We start from the raw sequence: 23981 nt of genomic DNA on the forward strand, positions 1-23981 counted from the left end.
TTAATCGTTACATCCCTACTGAATTCCTAATGAATGTTAGTGACATTGTTTTGCTGTTGTAGATATATACAGTGTTATTTAATTTTCGACCAGGCAGAATTAGATGGAAGATGTCTTAAAATAGCTTTCCATATCTTACCTGACTGTGTTCCTGCTGGTCTGCAGTTCCTAGTGTGAAGCCTGTCCTACTTCCCACTTAGTATTTTTAGGATTGACCTGACATGGTTTGGACAGTGGTGACCTAAAAATCTGAGAAGTGTGCCTCTGATCAGAGAGTTTTCGGTTATAATACAACGCTCAATAAAAAGTTACAACTTTTAGCCCAAAGGCTTTTTCAGGATAGGTTAAATGTAGGCAAATGTCTTTTCCTAAATTTAAAAAACAAGCTTTTAACTGCACACTAATGCTGCTCCATGCTCCTTTGTGAATAAATACACATAAAATGTCCACAGACAGTTTATCTCCTTGTAGCTCTGACATTCCGTTTCAGAATTTTCCCAAATTTCGCCTCAGTTTCTGTTATTATTCTTTTTATTGGTTTTCACTAATCAGGTGACATTACTGGCTTTGAAACTTCCTGAAACCATGTCAAACATGCTTTATTTGGTTCACTGAGTAAACTGTTGTTAATCTCATATTCTTTGCTACTATTTGCTAAAATTGCTTGTACATGCGTAATGTCCTAAAATATGTCGGTGAAGGTTTAGTCTGTCATACATCTATTTTCATTTCAGGAGGTGAGCTCCATTACTGTATATTTTCTCATGTTTTGCATAAAAACTTCAAATTCCGACTTGTCGTCCACCCCTTTACGCTGAAAAATTGCGGGTAAATGCGTGATATTGTCCCAAAACATGCATGTGAGGGTTTATTTTCTATCATATTGCAATTTCCACTCGTTTTTGTTTTTAAAACGACAACAAAAAAACAACTTTTTTTTTTTTTTTTAAACCAAAGAAAAACTAACAGATTATATATATATATATATATACAGTATATAGATAAGAGAGGATGCTGAGTGTGTAACGCTGATATTTCTCATTCACTGTAATGGTGTAAAATCCTCCAGTTTTTTTTTTTTTAAAGTATTATATGGATTATAGTTAAGGCTGCGTCCTGTGCATCATCTGCTTCCTCCTCCTTCTTCTCCAGATGCTTCTGTGTGCGTTCACATTGTCTACCCGCTCTAATTCAATCAGCGCTTTTCCTGTTTACCTGTTACTGAAGCAACAACTCACAGCTGTGTGTGTGTCTGTGTGTGTCTGTACACACACAGCTGAGTAAATATGGATTAACGACTGACGTCACTTCCTGAGCGTTATTAAAGTCGAACACTTAACGATACAGTGAAAAAGTCAGTGAGGTTTGATGGTTTGGTGGGTTGCAGGGTTGGGGTCAATTACATTTTTCAGTTACAATTACGTTTTCAATTACCTATGTTTGATTACAACTAAATTACATTCTCAATTTTTAAAGTTCAATTACAATCAATCACAATTACTGAGGTTGAAATAAATAACTTAATAAAAGTTAACCTCCTTCTTGTGTTAGCTTTCTGTTAGCATCTCTTATGATAACAGGTCTTAAATCAGCTGTAAAATACACTAAAAACAAATATCTATCATCTAATTTCTTTTTTTATATATTGGTTACCTTGTTATTCTTCCTAATCAATGAAAATATAAATTTAAATTTTTTTGGTGTGAAAATCTGAGCCATTTTTGTGTCCGTATACCCCGTGATTTAATTTTTTTATTAAATGGTAAAATGTGTGAAAGCTAGATATGAAACATATTTTAATAATTTTTAACTACATACTGTATGTGTAGAACTGTACATATAGATCTGTAACATGGTTCCCCAGTTTTGCGTTAAATTATAATTGACCCTTCTTATAACCTTCTTATAACATTTTCATGGCAATTACAATTACAAAGTCAAATATCTAAACTCAATTACAATTTAATTACAATTACGACAGCAACAGATTTTTAAAATTACAATTATAACTACACCTTCATTTAATTACACAATTACAATAATAATTGAACCTAACACTGGTGGTTGGCCTCAAAAGAAGAGGGTCCTGAACTGTTAAAAATACAGTTATTACAGTAGTTATTACAGTTAATGAACTGGATTTTAATGAATTATCTTGGTATCATATAAAATTACTAAATTGAGGTCAATTCTACCATTCAAACTCAATTATTTTAAGTAAATCCTGCAGCTGAATAAGATATTTATTTATGAATAACTTAATAATTAGTTGTAAGCTGACTATCATCATGCTTTGCTTGTGTTGCGGTTTCAAAAAGGATATTAACAAAAAGAAAAAGTAATTGTTTTTGGTTCTAAATAATCATGTACTTACTCATGGCATGTATTTTACATTAAAGTTTCATATTTGCATCAATCCTGCCTTTCACTGCGTCTCTGAGTCACAACATTAACAGTAGGAATGAGTTACATTAATTAAATGACTGTGAGTTCAGTGAAAGTATTCAAAACTGAACGTTTGATTGAATTAGTCACATTTTTCTTTGGTTTTAAGGATTCGAAAAATGCAACGCATTCATTTGTTCGTTGCTTTTTTTTTTTTAAAGAATTGTCAACATCAGCAGTTCTTTATATAAAGATTTTAATAAAACCTCAAATGAAATATAAAAGAGAAATATAATTAAAACAATACAGCAATCTACCAAAAGCAAGAATCATAATCAGTGACAGATTATGATTATTATATATATTAAACAATAATTGAAGGAAATCATGTGTATTATGTTAACTATAAACTATATAACTACATTATTGATCCCAGCTGTGGAGTTTTTGCATGTTTATTATTTATCTTTTAAGGAAATTAACTTTTCCACCTTGAAAAAAAGAACAAGCGGGTCAGAAACTTTTCTATGTTAAATAAAGTGTCGTGGGGCACTACAACTAATCCTTGGTCAGTGGCTTTTAGCACCGCGTAAGTTGTGCGATTCCCTGTGTCTTTTTATCTATGTTTTTATTTATATTTATTGTTTTATATTAGTTTAGTGGTGGAGGCCCATTTGCATTGTTCTGGTTTTATTGTATTTATGATCTCATGTGCAGCACTTTAGAAACCTTTTTCTTGTTTAAATGTTCTTTATAAATGAAGTGGATTGATTGGATTGAACGCACCACAGCGTTATTTTCTGGCTGTCCAGGTGAGCATCAGCATCAGCATCAGCAGCAGCATCAGCAGCAGCAGCGTGTTAGATACGTTTAAAAACAAATGAAAGGAGGATTTTAAAGGGATTAAAATGTGATGGTGGGAGGAGGATGAGCCTGTTTAGCGTTCAAATCAACATGAGTGTCTGTTTACAAAGTTTGTATCAGTTATTGCTCAAGTTGATCCCAATATCTGACAAATGAACATAATTTTGAGGTAATTCCTAGAAGATGTTTCAAGGAATCTTAAGAGGTTTTTCAAATTTATAATGATAATAATAATTAGAATATTTGTATTTCCTGAAGAAAATGCAAGTGAGGATGCAGGTGCTGGCCCGCAGTGCACTGCATTAGGATAGCATTAGCACTAACTTAGTATTAGCCTAGCATTAGCACTAACCGAGCATTAACCTGACGATAGCATTAGCCTAACAGTAACACTAATCTATAATTAGCATAGCGAGCTTTAGCATTAACCTAGCATTAGCAATAACTTAACATTAGCCTAGCATTAGCACCAACCTAGCATTAACCAAACAATAGCATTAGCCGAGCATTAACAGTAACTTAGCATTAGCCTAGCACTATAATTAGCCTAGCATTAGCCTAACATTAACACTAACCTCTCATTAGCATTAGCTTAGCATTAACACTAACCAAGCATTAGCCTAACAATAGCAATAACCTTGCATTAACTTAGCATTAGTTTTGCGTAGCATTAGCATTTACCTCGCTATAGCATTAACCTAGCATTTGCATTGATCTAGCATTACAATTAACCTAGCAATAGCATTTGCCTAACATTACCCAAGCAATTGCAATAACCTAGCATTAATTTAACATTAGCAATAAGGTTGAAAAAAGTTGAAAAGGGTTTAAATGGGTTGAACGTACAGTATTAGCTGAACATATTAAAGGTTGAATGCTTTGTAATTTGTTTGCAAAGATATGAGGAAAAAAACAGATAATAGTGAGGATGTGTCCACTAATAATATCTCCAGATTTCAGTGAAGAAATGGACTTGAGGAGAAGATCTTCAGTGAGTGAGACGTTCTGTTGGTTTAATCTGGAGGTCAGACAGTCGTCATGTTTAATCTCTTCTGCTCCAAGGCCTCAGAGACAGATGTGTCAGGGTCACACGTCTGTGAGGAAACACACACACACACACACACACACACACACACACACACACACACACACACACACACACACACACACACACACACACACACACACACACACACACACACACACACACACACACACACACACACACACACACACACACACACACACAGATGTCACATGAGTACATGACCACTACGTTTAAAGTGAATTAATTCATTACACTGTGAGCATACACTTTTTCTGTTAATGTCCAATGGTGCGTTGTTTACACACACGGTCGCTCTGTCTTTGCCGTCTTGTCGCCATGTGACGGCATCGTAAATATTGACCGTCCCCTTCCTCTAATGCAGCGTCCATCAATACATCTCGTCTCCCGGCGGCGATTTGAGTGAAAGATGATGCAGAGTTGATTAGTCAAGCACAAGAGCAAACGATCATATCGATGTACGCGTTTCTATTTAATCAACTTAACACTTCTAATTCAATAACAATGATTTACTTCGTAGAAAAGGATTTTTTTTAACTTTTTAACTAATACCAAATCGATCTTGATCAGAGATGGACTGAGACAAAAATGAATCGCTGGTATTTTCTGTCCAGACCTGCCCACTACACTATCAGTGACATCATTTAGAAGTTATTGAGTCAGTGATACTCAACATGTGGCTCTTTGTGATTTAAATTACATTTTTATTCCCCAGAAAACCTTAAAATGGTGAACATTTTCAACCCCTTTTTATCCATTAATTTTGGTCATTTTGCAACTTCTTTTACCCCTTTTCAGACTTTAGCTACCTTTTGCCTTTAAATATCCCTTTTTCCTATTTTTTGTTCCATTTTGCAAGTTTTGTTGTTCCGATGTTGTTGTTGCTCTATATCAGCACTCTTGGAATGTCTGTCGTCCAATCAAATCACTTCTAACACAACTAACTGTTGCTTAATCCCCTCTTATTTGCATCGATTAGGTTATATCCTTACATCCCTAGTGGCATATCTGGCAACACTGCACACCAAAATCTGTCTTTATTCTTGTGTACAGTAGTTAGTGAACTATTGTGGTTTATTAATGAGTGTAAAAATGTGCTAATTACAGTAACTAACACTATTCAACATTGGCTCCACCCACTAAAACATCCGGCCAAGTCTTCATCCAGGGATGGATGCTGATTTCTCCTTACATTGTGCTGTATGAGTGGTCATTATGTGTGAGCGTATGCATCGATGAATCTGAATCTGTGTGTAGGAAGAGTGGAAGAATGCCTGTTACCTAGCAACCACCTCTTTGCAACCCAGAGCTTTCCAGGCTTGTGTGCGCTTGTGCATGTGTGTGTATTTGTATAAAATCGTTGGATAACGTTTCCTTGAATGTCTGAATTATGAATTTGAGTTTCTCCTACATTCGTGATTAAATGTGAATTTGGTTTTGGTTTCTCTCCACTTTAAAGTTAATTCATTTACCGTATATGCCCCGCGCCATCTTCTGAACCATCTTATCCTGTTCACGGTGTGTCAGCAGCGGTGATGACACCCACTGGTATTCATGGGATCACCCAGGAGCCACTGGGGCGTCTCATCAGTGTGGAGGAGTGGGTGTTTATTCCAAAGATATGTTTCAATATCAAACCCACCTTATGGCTCCTTTATGAAAAATAAATGATATGAACAAATATTTTCATTTTCATAGATGCTCTTCAGTTTTCTCATCACAAGTAGCTCCAACACACTCACATCCTTGTGTTCAACTCATTAAGAATATTGGAGATAATAAGCGTGAAAAAACGTAATAATGTAATAAAGAGAAAAATCTAAGAAAGAAGGTGCTAGCTAATGCTAACACTGTCACATTCGCTCTAGATTAGTCATATTTCACAGAATAAAAGGGTTCAGAAAAGTTGTTTTATTGCATGCATTAAATTCCATATTCAACCACATGTTTATTGGGAAAAATGCTTCTAAATGAGTGAAATTGTGACAAAACATGCATGTCATGGTATTAGCCGCATTCCTTTGTAATTTCTATCTAACTTTGTTTCAATACATTTAAAACAGAAAAAAAGAAAAAAGCTGTTTCTGTTTCAGGAAGTGGTTTACGTGAATTTCCTTAAAACGGCATTCAATAAATATTTAGTAAACTGTTTCTCAACCTTGATTTTGTCAGTTTTAGTGTGGCCACTAGAGGGCAATGTTAGCCTGATTTCGGTTGATGCTGTGGTGTCCGATAACTGATACTACAAAATAAAATGTATCAGAACCATAGTTCTAAACATAAGGTGGTTGCTTTCAACTATTTTTTTTAGTTATTTTTTGGATTTGTTAGTTTGAACCCAAAGATGCCAAAGAATTTAAATAGCACCATCATTCAAAGTGAAATAATCAACATTTGTGTGGTGCAAACAGGGGCCACACGTGGCCCTCAAAAGTAAATGCACAAAATAACAAAGAAATACATGAACTGACAATAAAAAAAATACAAAATGACTCCAAATACACACTGAAAGAGAAACATATAGAAAATGACTCTGAAAAAATGCCTCAAAAAAAAACATTGAAATGACGAAAAGCACAAGAGTGAAATCAAAAACTAAAAAAAAAAAAAAAAACAGATAAAAATACATAAACTGACTCCAAAAAGATGCAAATTATAACAAAAACAAGAGGAAAAACACACATAAAGATCTCTAAAAACAAACAAAATATGGAAAAAAAACACTTGAAGTTTTATACATAAGGCTGACATTATGCTGTCATTATCTGTCATTAGCATAAACAAGGTGTCATGAAGGCTGACATTATGCTGTCATTCGCTAAATTATGACACCTTTGGAGCTATGTTGGCATTTTTTGGTTTAGGTGGAGGGATTTGGTGGGGTTAGGGATAAGGTTAGGGTTCAGGGCTAGGGTAACAAATGACACTTAATGACACCTTATTCATGCTAATGACAGCGTAATGTGAGCCTTATGTATACAACTTCAAGTAAAAAAAAAAACACAAAAATGGCAACACAAACAAATCAAAACTACAATAAAAATATACAAAATTACTATAAAAAAACCTACATTAATGGATGGATTATTGTGTATTTTTCAGTAAAGTGTACGCTCCCCACAGGAGGGGGAATAAAAAATAAAGGCAGTGCATTTAAAGCCTTCATAAATAATCAGAATTGGGGTTTTAGGAAAGAAAAGAAGATTCCACGGACTTTGCGGTGACAAAAGCTTTCCTATGATTAAAAACCAGAATCAGTGAAAGACAATTGACTCGTTCATACATTTCTTTGGCACCTATTTAGCAGAATTCAGTGAAAAACCCAGTAAGAACAGAAGGAAACATCTTCACATGAGTTAATAATTAAGTGCTGTCAGTCACCTTTAGAGGGAGGAAGAGGAGGAGGAGGAGGAAATGAGGACAGATCGATGGAGGCCAAGACAACAGGTCTGCTCTTAGAGCTCTCCAGAGCCCAGCCACAGCTCTGTTTTCTGTCCTCTCTGCCAGAGAGAGAGAGAAGAAATATGGTGCAGCAGGAGAAAGTGCAGAGGCCATAAACGCACAACCAGACCGTTTCTCTTTTTCTCTTCTTTCATGTTGAAACATTTTTTTTTTTTTTTAAATGCAGCCATAAATTGTTCCAAAAGTAATCTTTAGGCCATTGTGAGTTTTACCTGGACACGATCTTACATAAAAAAGCCTGAACAAGCTTCCACCTCTTGGCAACGCTCACCTCAGGACGGAATTATTCCTCAGCGACAAAAACACAGTCACAGAAACAAGAATAATCCTCCATAAACACTTCAGTGTTTAATGTTTACATCTCTAACCTGCTTAAAATATTCATCATCTTCTATCTTTATCATAGGAAGGCTAATATTTAGTGAGCAACACAAAGTCAGGATTAAGACGGATGGCTTTCCTCGATCCCTGCGTTGCCAGATTGGATGGGCTCACAGCTCGTGGGCTGTTTTCTTTTAAACTGCATGTGATTGGAAAGATTTACAGACACTGGTGAATACCATTTAGTTTCTGCAAAAGCACTTTATTATATTCATGTTTTTGGTATTTTCTCAAGATATTTTCCTTCTTGTTTTGCACTAAGGATTATATTTAGCCTCCATATTTGTGCTGTTGCTGAAGAAATGAATGCTGTTGTTGCTGGTATCTTGTCAGTATTATTATTCTAGTAATACGTTTCCATCTTATTTGGATGTTCCATGGTTACCATCAGCCGGCTGGCTTCTCTCTGCATTTGGCACTGTTTATTTTGGCCCATCCACACCCAGAGCTTCTGAGTTATGAGTTTGATAACTCTCCCACCATCCCGTCCATGTGACGGATTTATTTAGCACAACTGTTTTGAACTCACTGCAGAGATAGTGATTTGAAGCAGTGCTTCTCAACGTGTGGGTGGGGCCCCAAAAGTGTCTATTATTTGTCACAGGATTAGTGTTATGCAGCTAGATTAATGCAGAGGTTTACAGTATCAATGCTCCGAGCGGAGCTTCCTTCTTGGAATCTCCTCCAAACTATGTAAGTTTGGAGGAGATGAACCATCTTTCACCAGGTCATGTGACCTGGAGAATGCCTGAAGAATATATCACTTTACGGCAGTCACGTGACCACAGGCTCTGATATACTCATTGGGTGAAGGCTTTTGCTACTATTTTTTTTTTTTTTTGCCTGTTCGGCTACTGGTCATGGCGGAGGCAAGCAAAACGTTTAAAACTGCTTCTGAGTAGGCCGCCAAGACTCAGCCGCCGGCACCGTCCCCGCTTCCACCCGTTTAATAAATAAATAAATACATTATTTAATAAAATTATTGCACTTTTTTCCCTTTTTAAAAAGAATAGTTTTTCTTTTTTCAAATATTGAATCAATCTTGTCCAATAGTGTGTATTGTATTGTATCATCCCACTCTTTTTTTTTTCTTTTTTTTTTTTTTTCTTCAGAAATACGAAGAGTTAACGTTACGTGACTACATTGATACGTGGGCACTGATTGGCTGAAATCTCCAAAATGGCAATGCCCACATACAGTATGAAGCAATATTACGTGTATTTGAAGTTAATATCAATGACTCTAAAGACATTTCTGCCATGAATTAGTAAAAGTTTTATTACTGAGCTTTAGGCTGATTATCTAAAGTGCATTTATGGGATGGTTTTACTGTTCAATAAGTCACACGCTCTTCTCATATCACACGCAGCTTAACTGAACTGGTTTGTGTCTGAAATATGAAAACGCTGAAATATTAATGACCCACCAGATGTTAACTACAGCGTGTCTATCCCTCACTTGTTTTCATTAAACATCTTCAAACCGTGCATCGGGGAATCATTATTCATGTTTTTCATATCTCTGAACATTAACGGCCCCTTTGCTCTAGCTGACCAGACACACACACACACACACACACTGTGTGTAGAGCCAGATACAACTATGGGTTTTGTTTGTGTAGGAAGTCGTTTGTTGGTGGTTTTTCTTTGGTGTGAATGTGTTTTCTTCACCTCCAGGCTTTGTGCGTCTGTCAACTTATGAAACTTTCTTCCACTTAATTTTTCCGTTTAGCATTTTCCGTGGTTCTGCCTAGGGCTGGGCGATATATCGAGATTCAAGATACTCGAATCTTCTGTTTTGACGATATAGAAAATTACATTAATTTTGTATTAAAATGCACTACTGCACTATTATCATATTATTATTATATTTTATTATTATTTTTCTTTTTTCTTTTTATATTATTATTATTATCTATTATTATTATTATTATTATCTATTATTATTATTATTTATTTGGTTTTGCACATTCTAGTCTAGCTACTGTTTATATTTATTATTATTTTTTCTAGTTGACTGTTATTATTTAATGTTTACACTATTAGAGAGAGCACAGTTCACCAAGTCAAATTCCTCGTGTGTATATCATACATTACTTGGTCAATAAAGTTGATTCTGATTCTGATTGTTTGAGGTCGATTACATTTTTCAGTTACAATTACCCAAGGTCAGTTACGATTACAGTGACCTGCGTTTTTTTCCCAATTACAATTAAATCAAATTTTCTATTTTGACGATATAGAACATTATAATAATTTTGTATAAAAAACAAAACTTGTTTGGGGTCAATTAGATTTTTCAGTTACAATTACGTTCTCAATTACTAAAGTTCAATTACAATTAATCACAATTACTGAGCCTGAAGTAAATAACCTAATAAAAGTTAGCTTTCTGTTAGCATCTCTTATGACAGCGGCTCCTAAATCAACTGTAAAATAATTGTTAACTACATATGTGTAGAACTGTACATAGAACTGTAACATGGTTCCCCAGTTTTGCGATAAATTATGTTTTTATAGAATTTTCATGGCAATTATAATTACAAAGTGAAATATCTAAACTTAATTGCAGTGGTTCCCAGTCTTTTTTTTTAAATCCCATTTTGATGATCAAGAATTTCAGGCAGATTTTTTTTAATTTTATTTGACAAAAGGAAACCATAGTATACGGTTGTTAAAGATTGTGTTTTCATTTAAAAAAGTATAATAATCAAAAATGTTATATTTAATCAGTGATTTTCTAGACATTTCAGGCGAACCCATTTCAACTCCAGGCGACCCCACATGAGGTCCCGACCCCAAGGTTGAAAAAGACTGCACTAAAACATCCTGGAGATGTTTCATGTCCATCAGAGAAATGTCGTTATTTAAATTCGATCCTTTTTGTCTCTTTCACTGAAGGATTAGACTCTTTTATTTTGGTAATCAAAGCTCAGTACGACCTCACACTTCTCTTTAAATGTAGTTAAATGTTTAAATTATTTAGTTTCATATTAATATGATTCTGATACATTCTGATATATTAGTAATTCTCTAATCTCGCACCCAGGCAACTACAGGGGGCAGTTCTCGTGAGGCTAGTGACAGTGTTCAGTTAGAGAGGCAGAGGAATTATTTATTTATTCATCTTTTAAGTATTACTACATTATAATACGGGATATTTACAAGAGAATACTTAAATGGGAAGATGGTGGGAAAGAGGGGTAAAATATGATAGTTTCCCAGCCAAAACAGGAGACTTGACAGATCTGGGGTAACTAAGTGTGTAGATGTGTGTGTGCGCGCCTAAAACAAGCCCTTTCAAAGTAAAAGTGGTTCAAAGTAAGATGCATGTCTGTCTCGTCTTAATACGGTTCATGCATATCAGGTTCTGTGGTTCTCTCACACACACACACACACGCACGCACACAGGATGTGGATCTGGTTGTGGAGAGCTCTTGTGCTACTGAGAGTTTTGAGTGAATCAAAGCATTTAAGGGACAGAAATAGTTCATCAGGAAATCAATGTTTCCCTTCCAGTGACGCTGAGAGCTGTCTCCTCCACAATGCAGGGACTGTCCCATTTCCTGCACCCTGCAGTGTGTGTGTGTGTGTGTGTTTGTAAAGAGTGCAAAGCTCATCATTGCTGCCTTTCTGTTCTGCACTCTCAGCCACCAGGAGACATTAAAGGGCAGAAAATGAGAATGAATGAGGGTGAAGGGAGCCAGATTCTCTGTGTGCGCGTGCGTGTGCGTGCATACAATGAACTCGACCTCAATTGCTTCCAGTTGTCTGTTGCTAAGTATTTCCAGATGTTTTACAGGTGCAAGCAGACGTGTGTGTGTGTGTGCGCGTGCAATGCGAGAATCAGGAAATGACCTCACCATCTCTTAGTGCTTTACCTGATTAGTCACATTCACACACATCCAACATCATTGAGGACAAACATGATACAAGAGGTGCTGTTCATACATAACTTTATACTTTGGGACACTTTAACACATGGAAAAACACCTCAAATCTATGACCGACTCTCTTTAATCAGTGGGAACTGATCGATTTAATATTAAGCTGTTGATTTAGGAGGAAAAAAACCAGCTTGTTTATTATGTTTACAAGCTGTTTACTATTAATATTTGATAATAGGGATGTAACGATTAATCGTAAGGCAGTTAAAAATCTATTCATAGGTATCACGGTTGATATCGATTTTCTGAAAATTGAATCGCAGTACTTTTTTTAACCACAAGTGTAGGCGGCGGGCGGAGTCTGCTAATACTTACTTTCTGGCTGCCTTCTACTCTTAAATATGTTAATAAATGATTCATTACCCCTTTAGCACCGAAAGAATATCTGTAATATTACTTGAATATCTGTAAAAGTCACGTTTTTCTATTAGCTCTGTCTGCTAGCATAGCTTCTCTTCTTCACTGCAAGAATTTCTGCATGCCAACCGACCACTGTGTTACCAGCGCCCTCTGCTGGTCCAAATAAATATGACGTAAATCAGTGTAATCACGTTTTTTTTTTTAAAGTCCAATTGTTAAGGCAAAAAATACATTTTCAGTTGCACTTTTAAAAATAAAAAGAACTATTATGCAGTTTTGCATTGTTTATTATAGAACCAGAATTTAAATTAATAGGATTCATTTTCATTTGTATTATTCCTTTATTTATTTCATTCAAGATTTATTTTTAGTTAAATTGCATTGTTTTGAATAGTTTATCAAGGGATTCTTTTGACAATGAAATATAAAAGGAAAATAATACAGTATTTTCTAGTTTTTTTCCCAAAAAAAAAATTTGTCTACAGTCCCATTTTGTAAAATAAATCGTGAGAGAATCGTATCGTGAACCCAGTATCGTGAATCGAATTGTATCGGGAGTTGAGTGAATCGTTACATCCCAATTTGATAATGAATTAACTTCTTTTTAACAAAATCAAGAAATTGAAAAATGACACTTAGTACTCCCTTAAATGCATTCTTTGTGAAAAATATCATGCGTTTACAACAATTTGTCTTTAAACATATTGTTGTAAACAGATGGTCAGACAGACGGAAATGTAAATTATCACAAAGATTTTTTTATTGCATTTCGTATCGAAACCAATGACAACTAACAGTTTTAGAAAAGCCAAAATCAATTACCATCAAGATAAATTCCGCTCATTATTTATTTATTTTTTCCGTTATTTTGCACGGTTAAAAACCCAATACATAATGTCACAGAAATAGATAGAGTGCACTCAGTGCAGTATATAATGCATTATACCAGCTAGTCAATGATAACCTTTAAATAATTGTGAAATTGCATATAATTATCATCATGCTTGTATGTTATGATTTTTATTAGACCTCTAATTAGCGATAAGAACCCACCAGAAAGGGAAATGTATTGATTAATAACCCATAAAAGTGATCTAGAACACTTTAACAACAATTTTCTAGATGGCACCTCTGCCACACAAACGTATTGATAATAAATAATAATATACAATTCTAAAAACACTTGTTCCCCTACAGCAGGAAGTAGCAGAAAGCTACCAATTATTATTTTTCAAATTAAAGCACCACATACAATCCCCAACAACTGTATTTTATAGTTTTAATCTCTCAAATATAAATCTAGATCAAATTAAATGCAGTATGAAAGTAGTCACTTTGTGCACGAATCATGGCTACTCTGTAACTAATTTCAGAAAAACAGAGTTAGTGAGTTAAAAATGGGGTCAAGACACAAAAAAGGTTGGGAATCGAACCACTGATATTTTTATTTAAAGTTTTCAGAAGTTCTGTTTTACCTTCACTTATTTTTGTTCAGGTTTTTTATTCGTCAAGTACAGTTTAACAACAGTACAAGGAATTTATCGTGGTAGTTGGTGCGAAGAACAAAAAACAAACCAGAAATAATAATAATAATGATAAATATATACTGTACATATATAAGTGCTAGTTATTTCACTTTTTTCCAGCGTTTCATACACAATGCAATCCTATGTGCTTTACATGATTAAAAGTGCTGCATTCATAAAATATTAAACAGAAGGGGATGTAAAGGAATTAAGTGTCATTTTTCTACGCTTCAGCAGTGCATGACACTCAAACACTTAATAATGGGAAAATCGGGTGAAAATGCTTAATAATGTCCCATATTTTCATTTCACAAAGGTAATTCTGTCATTTCTGTACATTTTCTGTAATCACAAAAATTAGAATACCTCTGAATTCCATATAGGAAATCTCCACATTGCTTTTGCCATAATTAGCATGGCCACAAGAGGGCACTGTCAGCCCTATTTCTGATTTCAGCCTCTAGTTTACTCATATTTCAGAGTTTCTGTTGATTTACTGTTTACAAGCCTAGTCTTTAACCTCATTCACGGGTTACGTTTGTACACAGAGCAGCACTTTAGCGCTGAATGGTCATTCTTTATCACTATGGGGCAGGAAGGAAACAACGTTCAACCGTCAGCTTGTGTGGAAGTTTGGAGTCTGTATGACACATACTCGGAGCTTTTTATCGTTCAGATGAAATGGAAATGGCAGAAACGTGTGAGATGGAGCTCAGAGCTTCTTTCTAGTTGACTATTTTAACTTTTCTTTCTCTTTTCTTTCTTTTTGTGTGTGTTTCAGAGCTTCTCGGTTCTGCAAAGAAAGTGAATGTCAACTTCCAGGACACAGATGGGTGAGATCTGATCTCCTCCCTTTTTTTCCCCTCTCATCCATTTCTACTCAAATTTCTGCTCGCCTTAGCATCCATTACAGCCTCCTTTCTCTGCTCACAGTCACATAAAAGCAGCGTTATCATAATAATTCTGTCTATTATAAGATGAAGGATTAGCCCACATATTACACAAATCAAATGCGCACCATAGTTGTGTGTCTGAGTATTAACGCAACATGTTGTGTATGTGTTTCATGTCCTTGTTTTTGTTTTGTTTTTTTTGGTTGTTGTTTAAAGCCTATCGTGTGTGAATATGAAACAAATAATGAAGAAAATGTTAAATAGAAGACAGTGGCTCACGTCCATGCAATCTGGCTTCATTACGTAACAGAAGAGTTGCAGGAACAGAGGGACACTCCACCCTTTCATTGTTTTCTCTCTTATTTGCAAAAGTAAGCCTCGAAAAGTCAACTCACTTTTTTTCTGAGAGACTTTACTGTGAGCTGTAGTAGAATCTTTACAAAGGTCTGCAACTATTACAATACATCATTAGTAGGGTCGAATTAACCTCACACACAGAAACCAAAAGGTAGCACTGAGATACTATGGCTGTGTTTGAAATTGCATACTAACGTATTATACACTATACACTAGGCCTGGGCAATACAATATCGCCTAAAACAACATGTTTTTATTTTGTGGCTTGTTTTTGTATCAAAATGCTCGTTTTAGGAGTCGCTGCTTTCACTACTTCTCAGAACAACATGAAAAGCACCGTTAGTTGGATAGCCGAGTGCGTCCTAACCCAGACCTTCCCCTAAACAAGCCACACTACAGAACTCACTCACACGTGCTGTCCCATAGAGGAGAAAAAGTCAAAAGTGACACATTTTGCAGCTGTTTGTTAAAAAATGTGCCTGTGTCGCATTTTGCGTCAACAAATTTAACCCTGAATTGTTTTTCTGGTCTGACTTTATCATCATATTTAATGTATATCATATATCACCATTTTGGGGAAAAAAAGGGGCCCAGGCCTATTATACACTACACACTTCATGAGTATATACTGTCTACTATATGTAAGATGAGCGTTCCCACTGAAGTATACTTTCCCAGGTTTCCCATGATGCATTTGGAACCTACAATGAAGCACACTGAGGTTAAATATCCAAGTGAGAAAGTAACCAAGTAAAAAATCAACATGTGCTCATTTGATTCATAAAACTCACGCATACACATTTCAGAAATTCCATATTTTGTCGCCCTTGTGCTACTGATGAAATTTCCAGTTAACTTCAAAACAAGAGCCCAATTTACAAAAGCGTTAAAGTTATCAGAGACAAGCAGAGATGCCTTTGTTTTGAAAAGGAGATGTTTGATTTTTAGCTTGAAGTCGGTCCCGGGACGATTAGTATGACTAGTGTGCCCACCATGCACTACGTACTCATTTTGACTTCAGACTTAGTACGAGTAGTATGTTAGTATGCCATTTTGAACAAAGCCTAATGTATATAGGGCTCCAGCTATCCAACCCTCTGTGTCAATAGACACGCAGACACACTTTACCACGACGTAGGGCTGGGCGATATATCAAGATTCAAGATATATCGAGTTTTCTATTTTGGTGATATAGAAAATTACAATATTGCCTATATTGATATGTTTTTTATAGCTTTTTTTTTTTTAAAACACTTGTTTTAGGAGTCGTGCTTTCACTACTTTTCAGAACAGCATGAAAAACTAATTTCACTCACACATGCTGTCTTTTTATAGGAGAAAAATCCAAAAGTGGCACATTTCGTGCTACAGTTTAATACAGTAACTGCGTGGCATTTTGCATCAGCCAATTTTACCCTAAATTGTCCTTCTGGCCAGACTTCATTTAAATTAAAATTATTGAGATTTAGATTGTACAGTATATTGCCATTTTGAGAAAAAATATCGAGATATGAGTTTTGGTCCATATCACCCAGCCCTACCGCAACATGTGTGCATATTAGCAGCTTGGATTCAGCTTCTGTCAGCGTACAATTCACAGAGATCCTCTGCACTTCATCACCACTATTGGTCTGCGTTATAACTACGATAGGATTAAAGCGGCGCGCGCAAGGAATGATCCACGCAGCGTTTATCACAGATTTCAATGTAATAAAGCAGAGAAGCTGCTCTTCATCAACAACTTTAATGCACTTAGTGTCATGATGAGAGAACATATTTAATTTGACTCTCTTTCAGCAGCCTAGTCACTTAAAGGCTCGTGCATTATAATTTAATGTACGTCTTAAAGAATGTATTTATTATTTTATTTTATATTATATTGTGCATTGTTGGAATGTCAGTGCTAAATAAATAATTTCATAGTTTTAAGTGATTTATTCTGTGAAGCATTAATATCAGTTTATACAATTGCAATGCTTTTATTGTGATGTTAGTACACATTCATATAGCCATACATTATTAGTATATGTGTAAAGGAAAGAATGAATGGGGCCATGTATCGTGAGATTTAGAGTGAAAACCTCCTTCCATCAGCAAGGGCATTGAAGATGAAACATGGCTGGGTTTTTCAGCACGACAATGATCTCAAACACCCTGCCCGGGCAACGAAGGAGTGGCTTCGTCAGAAGAATTTCAAGGTCCTGGAGTGGCCTAGCCAGTCTCCAGATCTCAACCCCACATAAAATCTTTGGAGGGAGTTGAAAGTCTGTGTTGCCCAGCGACAGACCCAAAACATCACTGATCTAGAGAAGATCTGCATGAAGGAATGGGCCAAAATACCAGCAACAGTGTGAGAAAACCTTATGAAAATTTACAGAAAATGTTTGACCACTATCATTGCCAACAAAGGGTACATTACAAAGTATTGATATGAACTTTTGTTATTGACCAAATACTTATTATCCACCATAATTTGCAAATAAATTCATTACAAATCCTACAATGTGATTTTCTGGATTTTTTTTTTTCTCATTTTGTTTCTCATAGTGGTGGTTTACCTATGATGAAAATTACCGGCCTCTCATCTTTTCAAGTGGGAGAACTTGCATCTTCTAATATCAATTGTAGAATATTCTTTTGTTTAAGGGTAAAATCTCTGCAGTCCATTGGTTAGTAATAAATGGGTCAGTTTTTTTCATACCTACTGTTTTCATACATACTTACTGATTATTATTGTTCTCTGTCAGGAGAGAATGTGTGAGTTATGCTAGTTTTAACCTTTGGGAGGATCATTTAAAACACCGCCTTACATGAAGTGGTATGTTTTCAGATGAAGATCCAAACTAATCCATGCAGAGCAGCTTTTTCTGCTCTGTGATGAAACCGAACAGTGTAATCTAATTAGTGTGTTTACTGCCTCTCTGCTCCATAATTCCTCCCACAGTATTACGAGTTCTGTTTGAGTGGATGCTAATGTGGCTGATGCCCAAACAAGAAAGCCATGAAGACTGTTTCTGATAGGAATGCTTGAGTGCTAATAGTTAAGGAGTTGTTTGTAACCTGTAGATGTAGTTAATTAGTCTGCACACTAATGAACTCAGTTTGTATTAAAAAATGCAGTTTTTTCTGACTAATTACCGTCAGTCTTTTTTGGATAGTTTGTTTACAGATGAGCAGCCTTTGACTGATTTAGAACTCAGGGATCCGTTTGAAAACACAAAGGGAAGAGAAAGTGGTGAGGATATAAAGAGGATGCACGTCCAAGAGTTTCAAAAGAAACAACGATAAAGCACTCGCAAGATTTCTATTTAAAGAGCTCAACAAAGAGAGTCCCAGTGAATCCTGGGAAAAGCCTTTTAGAAACCAGCGCTGTCATTATGCACACATCCTGTGGAACATGACTTATGGCAGCATGTTAAATATACTGAATTATGTAAGAGCTCCATACATTGATAGGTGGCGCTGGCTTTAGAAAACAGTGCGTATTAACGTAGTTCCTGTTGACCCGAAGAGTTTTACGTTTACGTGTATTTAAAAAGGTTCAGAGGCCTTATTTATAAAACATTGAGTAGAATCTGCATTAAAGGTGCAGTCCGCAACTCTCAGATTCCTCCCTCGACCCTCCCTCCCCGCTGCTCTCTTGCCCTGTCTCCAAACTTTCCAATGTCCCTCCCTCAGAGGAGTTAACAAGCTAACGTTTGTCCGACAGCAACGTCACAGTAATATAACATTCTCTGTTAAAAGCATATTACTGCAGCGCTTCTCTCTCTCAATGTGCACACACCTCAGCAGCAGCAGCAACAACACAGTGTCACTTACAGCATCCCATACGGAGGCTGCTGCGCGCACTAACAACACATGCACTACAGAGTTCTAGTGTAACAATTGCAAAACACAATCCTGGCTCTGATTGGTTCTTTTTGCTCGGTCGCGGTGCATTCTGGCAATCTACCAAAGGCTGCAGGAGCAGCAGGGGGCGGGGCTCAATGAGCCTGTTTTTTTCACACAAAGTAAAGCTGTCCTTACATAGTGACAGCTTTAGTAAATATGACAAAAGTCACTTTTATAGGAGTTGCAGACTGCACCATTAAAAGTGAAAATATGTCAAAAATCTGAAAATGTGCTATGGCAAAAAAAATTCCGATTCATAAAACCATGCGGCGATTACCTGCACGCACTTTTCTCTTTATAAATTACAGCCCAGCTAGAAGTCGGTGCAGGTGATTTTACTTAATATGTCACAATCAATAATTAATGCTGCTCTTATACATCTTTATATACCATTAGAATAATTCAAAAGGAGCAGTCAGAATAATCCATGTCGGTACAACGTATACCTACCTTTTTAATTGTATCTTACTCATTATTTTAAATTACATTTTTATTTTTGACATACATTTTTGTTTAATTATAGTTTTCTTTTTTTTTTTTTTTTTAATTAGTATTTTTTTTGTTTCGTCACAGAAATTAGAAACTAATATTTTTGGAAAAAAATAATAAACATTCCTAAAAAAACATGTATATATATATATATATATATATAAAAAAAAAAAAAAAGAATTAGGAAAACATGGAATTTGGGAAAAAATTTAAATGAATTTGGAAAAAAAATAAAATGGATTTTATAGGGCCCTACGTCAGCACCGTCGTTTTCCCACATCTCCAAAGTGTCCGTGCGCATATTCTTACCTCAAATTTCCACTGGATACGTCTCCGCTGCGTTACGGCTTCGATCCGGTTTTACTCCGCTGCCCGCCGTCCGGCAATCCCCACCGGTTGCGTTTTGAGTGCGCCACGGCGCAATTCGGTCGGACGACTGACGTCACGAGGCCGAGGAGTTCTTGCGATATTTACATAATCGCGTGAGAACGCAGTTAAAGGTGTGTGTTATAAACGCAACAACAAACAGATAAACAGGTCCATGGTGTCGTCAATGAAAACCTCTTACCTGTTGACTCCGGGCCTGGCCCCGCCCATTATGATGTTTTGGTGATGTCGTTACTTGAAATATGATCTTAAGTGTTTTATTTTGAAAAGTAACCAGATGTTTTAATGTTGAGTATGTGATTAACTTCCTGTTTTGCGATATTTGCTCTGTGCGTCGTGCTCCAACATCCACCAGAAGTAGAAGTCCTGCGTATTCCTCTTCCATTTTGTTGCTTTATGTTATTAGATTTCATTGCTGACTTTTAAACTTTCCAAACTTGTGCCATACATGTGAATTAGTTAATTGAGTTCCACGTTGTTATTAATTTAATATTTTTCTGCTTTATTTAATGTCCGTGCGTTGGTTGCTACACATTGCATTTCAGGTGGTGAACTCGTAACATATTGCATTATATCATGTCATATTTTATCATATTTTGCATGAGATTTGACATTTTTGTGTCTTTGCACACCCATTTACGGTATAAAATTGTAAATATTATATTGTCCCAAAACAAACATGTGAGGCTTTATTCACTACCATATGGTAGTGAATAAAAACAAATGCTTAATAACAGGCAGTTTGACAGAACAATAATAATGTAGATATTTTGAAATTATTATAGTAACAATATTGCCATTTACTTTTTAGTAAGTGAATTCCCTTTTTTCCGTTCGTTTTTCGCAATCATCAAAAAATTGAGCACCTATATTAACTTGATATGAAATTAAATTATCTGGGTGCGTTAACCCAGCTTTGGATTGTTTGATTCCAGCCGAGTTAACCTCAACTCAAACTTTATTTATAAAGCGCATTTAAAACAACCAGGGTTGACCAAAGTGCTGTGCAGATTAAAGCAACACAATTGATTAAAATGACAAATATTTGCAAAAATATAGTATTAAGATACATAAATGTAGTGCAAATATACTCTATAATGGAGTGAACTGAAACAATAAAATAAACCTCTTAACATTCTTTTACAATACCAGCTACAGTTTGTAACAGTAGTGACTGACAAGGTTATTAATCAGCAGCTTTTAGTTTGAAGGTCTTAGCCACTCACCAAGTCCTTATTAAGGGTTTCCTATTAAAGAATTAACAGTCATTACATTTACAGTCTGAATATTCTGAATGTAATCACTATTATCCTATTATAATAACAACTGGAGTTAATGAACTTAAAAATGCAGATTTTTTTTAAGTTCAGTCAAACTCTAAAAATGTATTTCAACCATTTAAAAATGTTCATGTATTTGGTTACCACAAATATTTTAAGTACTTTCCATTTGTTTGGGTTTAAAGTTTGTGTGTGTATGTATGTATATACAGTATGTATTGACTTTTGACAAATGTTTGGGCTTTTTTGTGAAATAAATTACAACATTTGATATACTCTGTAACTCTGGGAGTATATGTTATGAGTCTGAATATATTAAATAAAGTTTAAATATATATATGAAAGTCTATATACACTTCTATAAAAGTTTGAATATATACTAAACTATATTCAAACTTTCATTGTATATATTCAAACTAATATATATGTTTACTGTGTTTATATATGTGTTCATAATGTAATTACAGTATATAAATATATATATATTCAGACTTTCATATTTATTCTAACTTTTATTTTATATATACAGTATATATATATATATGGACTTCTATTATATATGTATATATATTCATAATGTAATTACAGTATATAAATATATATATTCAGACTTTCATATTTATTCTAACTTTTATTTTATATATACAGTGTATATATATATATATATATATATATATATATATATATGGACTTCTATTATATATGTATATATATTCGTAATGTAATTACAGTATATAAATATTTAAACATATATATTCAGACTTCTATTATATATATTCAGACTTTCATATTCATTCAAACTTTTATTATATATATATAAAGTATATAAGTTAAATAGCTTCTATGTTACATTGTGATTGTTTTAGTACTTTCAAAGTTATTATAAGGACCAGAACTAACTTTAAAAAACACCATTTCATCATCATATGATGTTTGGACTCCACAGAGCATTAGAAAGCAGATGGAGCTGAGGAGGAGGTGAAGAATCATAAAAAGGCCTCAGGAAGGATGTGGAAATCACTGAAAGGAAGGATTGTTGGAGACGAACCAGAGGAAGACAATAAATATTGCATGTCAGGGTTTACTACTTGGCATAAATGAGGGCTTTCCTCCACTCCCCATCAGTGCACCCCACTGACACACACACACACACACACTGGAGTGCATTACTCAGCCCATTGTAGCATTGTGTAACTGCGTCCCAGTCTCACCCTGAAGGAATAAGTGCATTCACATTACATCATTACATAATCACTGCCTTGTGCAGCGACACGTGACAAAACCAAACACCTGTTTATAGTTTAGGAAACGTTACCATGGTTACTGTTAATCACATGACCAACAGCCACAGGACAGTGAAATCAAAGTGAGAGATGTAGATGTAGTGAGGTCCTGTTAGAGCTGGTGTTGTTCCCCTGAAGCAGGGGTTCTCAACCTTGGGGTCAGGACCCCTTTTTTGGTCGCGAGATACTAGGAGCGGTCGCCAGATGCCTTTAAGAAACCAAGAATATTTTTTTAACCATTTGATAAAATCTTTGCTTATTTTGACCTATTTTCATCACTTTTTCATGGTATATTTTTGCTGCTTTTAATGCAATTTCCTGCTACATTATTCCTATTTCTGCCACTTCCTCATCAAATTTCAATGCACGTTTTTTCTACTTTCAAGACATTTTCAACACCACTTTTCCCACCTAATATCACATATGTTGACCCATTATTGTCCTCTTTTTACCATATTTCATGCGTATTTTTGCCAATTTAACCACATTCACGATTTGTCGTGCCCGTTATTTACCAGGTTTGACTAATTTTTAGTTTTTAAATTACTAATTTTTGCCACTTTTAAGCTAATATTACCAATTAGATTTTTTTTTTTAGTTTTTACCACTTTTTCTGTCATTTTTTGGCCACTCTAATTTGCAAATTTTAACCAATTTCTGTGGTTTTTAAAACCCCATTTTTGATCACTTTTAACCCATTCTGTTTCCGACAAAACATGGATTTACTATTTTAAGATGACTATATACTAGAGTGCAAATAATACTAAACTTCCTGGATATATATATTCAAACTTATCTATATTCAGACTTTTATTCCATACATCCCCAGAGTCAATCAATATGTATTTAATTTCCTAAATGGCTTACCATATATACAGAGTACGTGTGCTATTTATATATATATATATATATATATATGTATATGTAGCATGTTGTCCATTACAGAAGGCATGCTAAAAAGTGACATTACAAAGTAAAATAACTGATTTTGATGGAGGTAGGAAATTAGATAAAGAAATAAAAATGATGGAACTGTATATTCTTGTGTACCAGGAGGATATTAATGCACATAATGATGTAGCATCATCACTGTAAGAGATTAGAGTGTTTGTTGGAGGAGGAGGAGTGGTTAAAATGACTCTTGGGAAAGTAAAGGAAGCAGACGCCCTGAACAGGTGCTGGAAACGGATTCATCCAATAACACGTTATTCCTCAAGTGAGGGGACATTAACATTAAGATGACGTCAAGCTTATACCGGAAATGCGTTAGTTCTTCCGTTGATCATCCTCTCCTGAGGCCAAACAAACAATGCTCAAAGGTCTGTTATATACTGTAAATATATGCTTTTTAAACATTTTTAGATTATTTATATTGGAATGAAAAAGGGTCAGTGTCCCCATGATAGCAATA

The 23981-nt window shown here is 35.1% G+C and overlaps 1 protein-coding gene across 3 annotated transcripts in view; it reads left to right on the forward strand.

Annotated features, from left to right (window-relative positions):
• The window catches only part of caskin1 (CASK interacting protein 1), a 140239-nt gene that overhangs the window by 58717 nt on the left and 57541 nt on the right, over nucleotides 1–23981 (forward strand). For all 3 annotated transcript variants that reach the window (XM_028454423.1, XM_028454424.1, XM_028454425.1), the window contains exon 2: nucleotides 14772–14823. In XM_028454423.1, the coding sequence (XP_028310224.1) occupies nucleotides 14772–14823 (52 nt within the window). The remainder of the gene's footprint in view (nucleotides 1–14771; nucleotides 14824–23981) is intronic.

This window comes from Gouania willdenowi, chromosome 8, assembly GCF_900634775.1.
Source record: "Gouania willdenowi chromosome 8, fGouWil2.1, whole genome shotgun sequence".
Lineage (NCBI taxonomy): Eukaryota > Metazoa > Chordata > Actinopteri > Blenniiformes > Gobiesocidae > Gouania > Gouania willdenowi.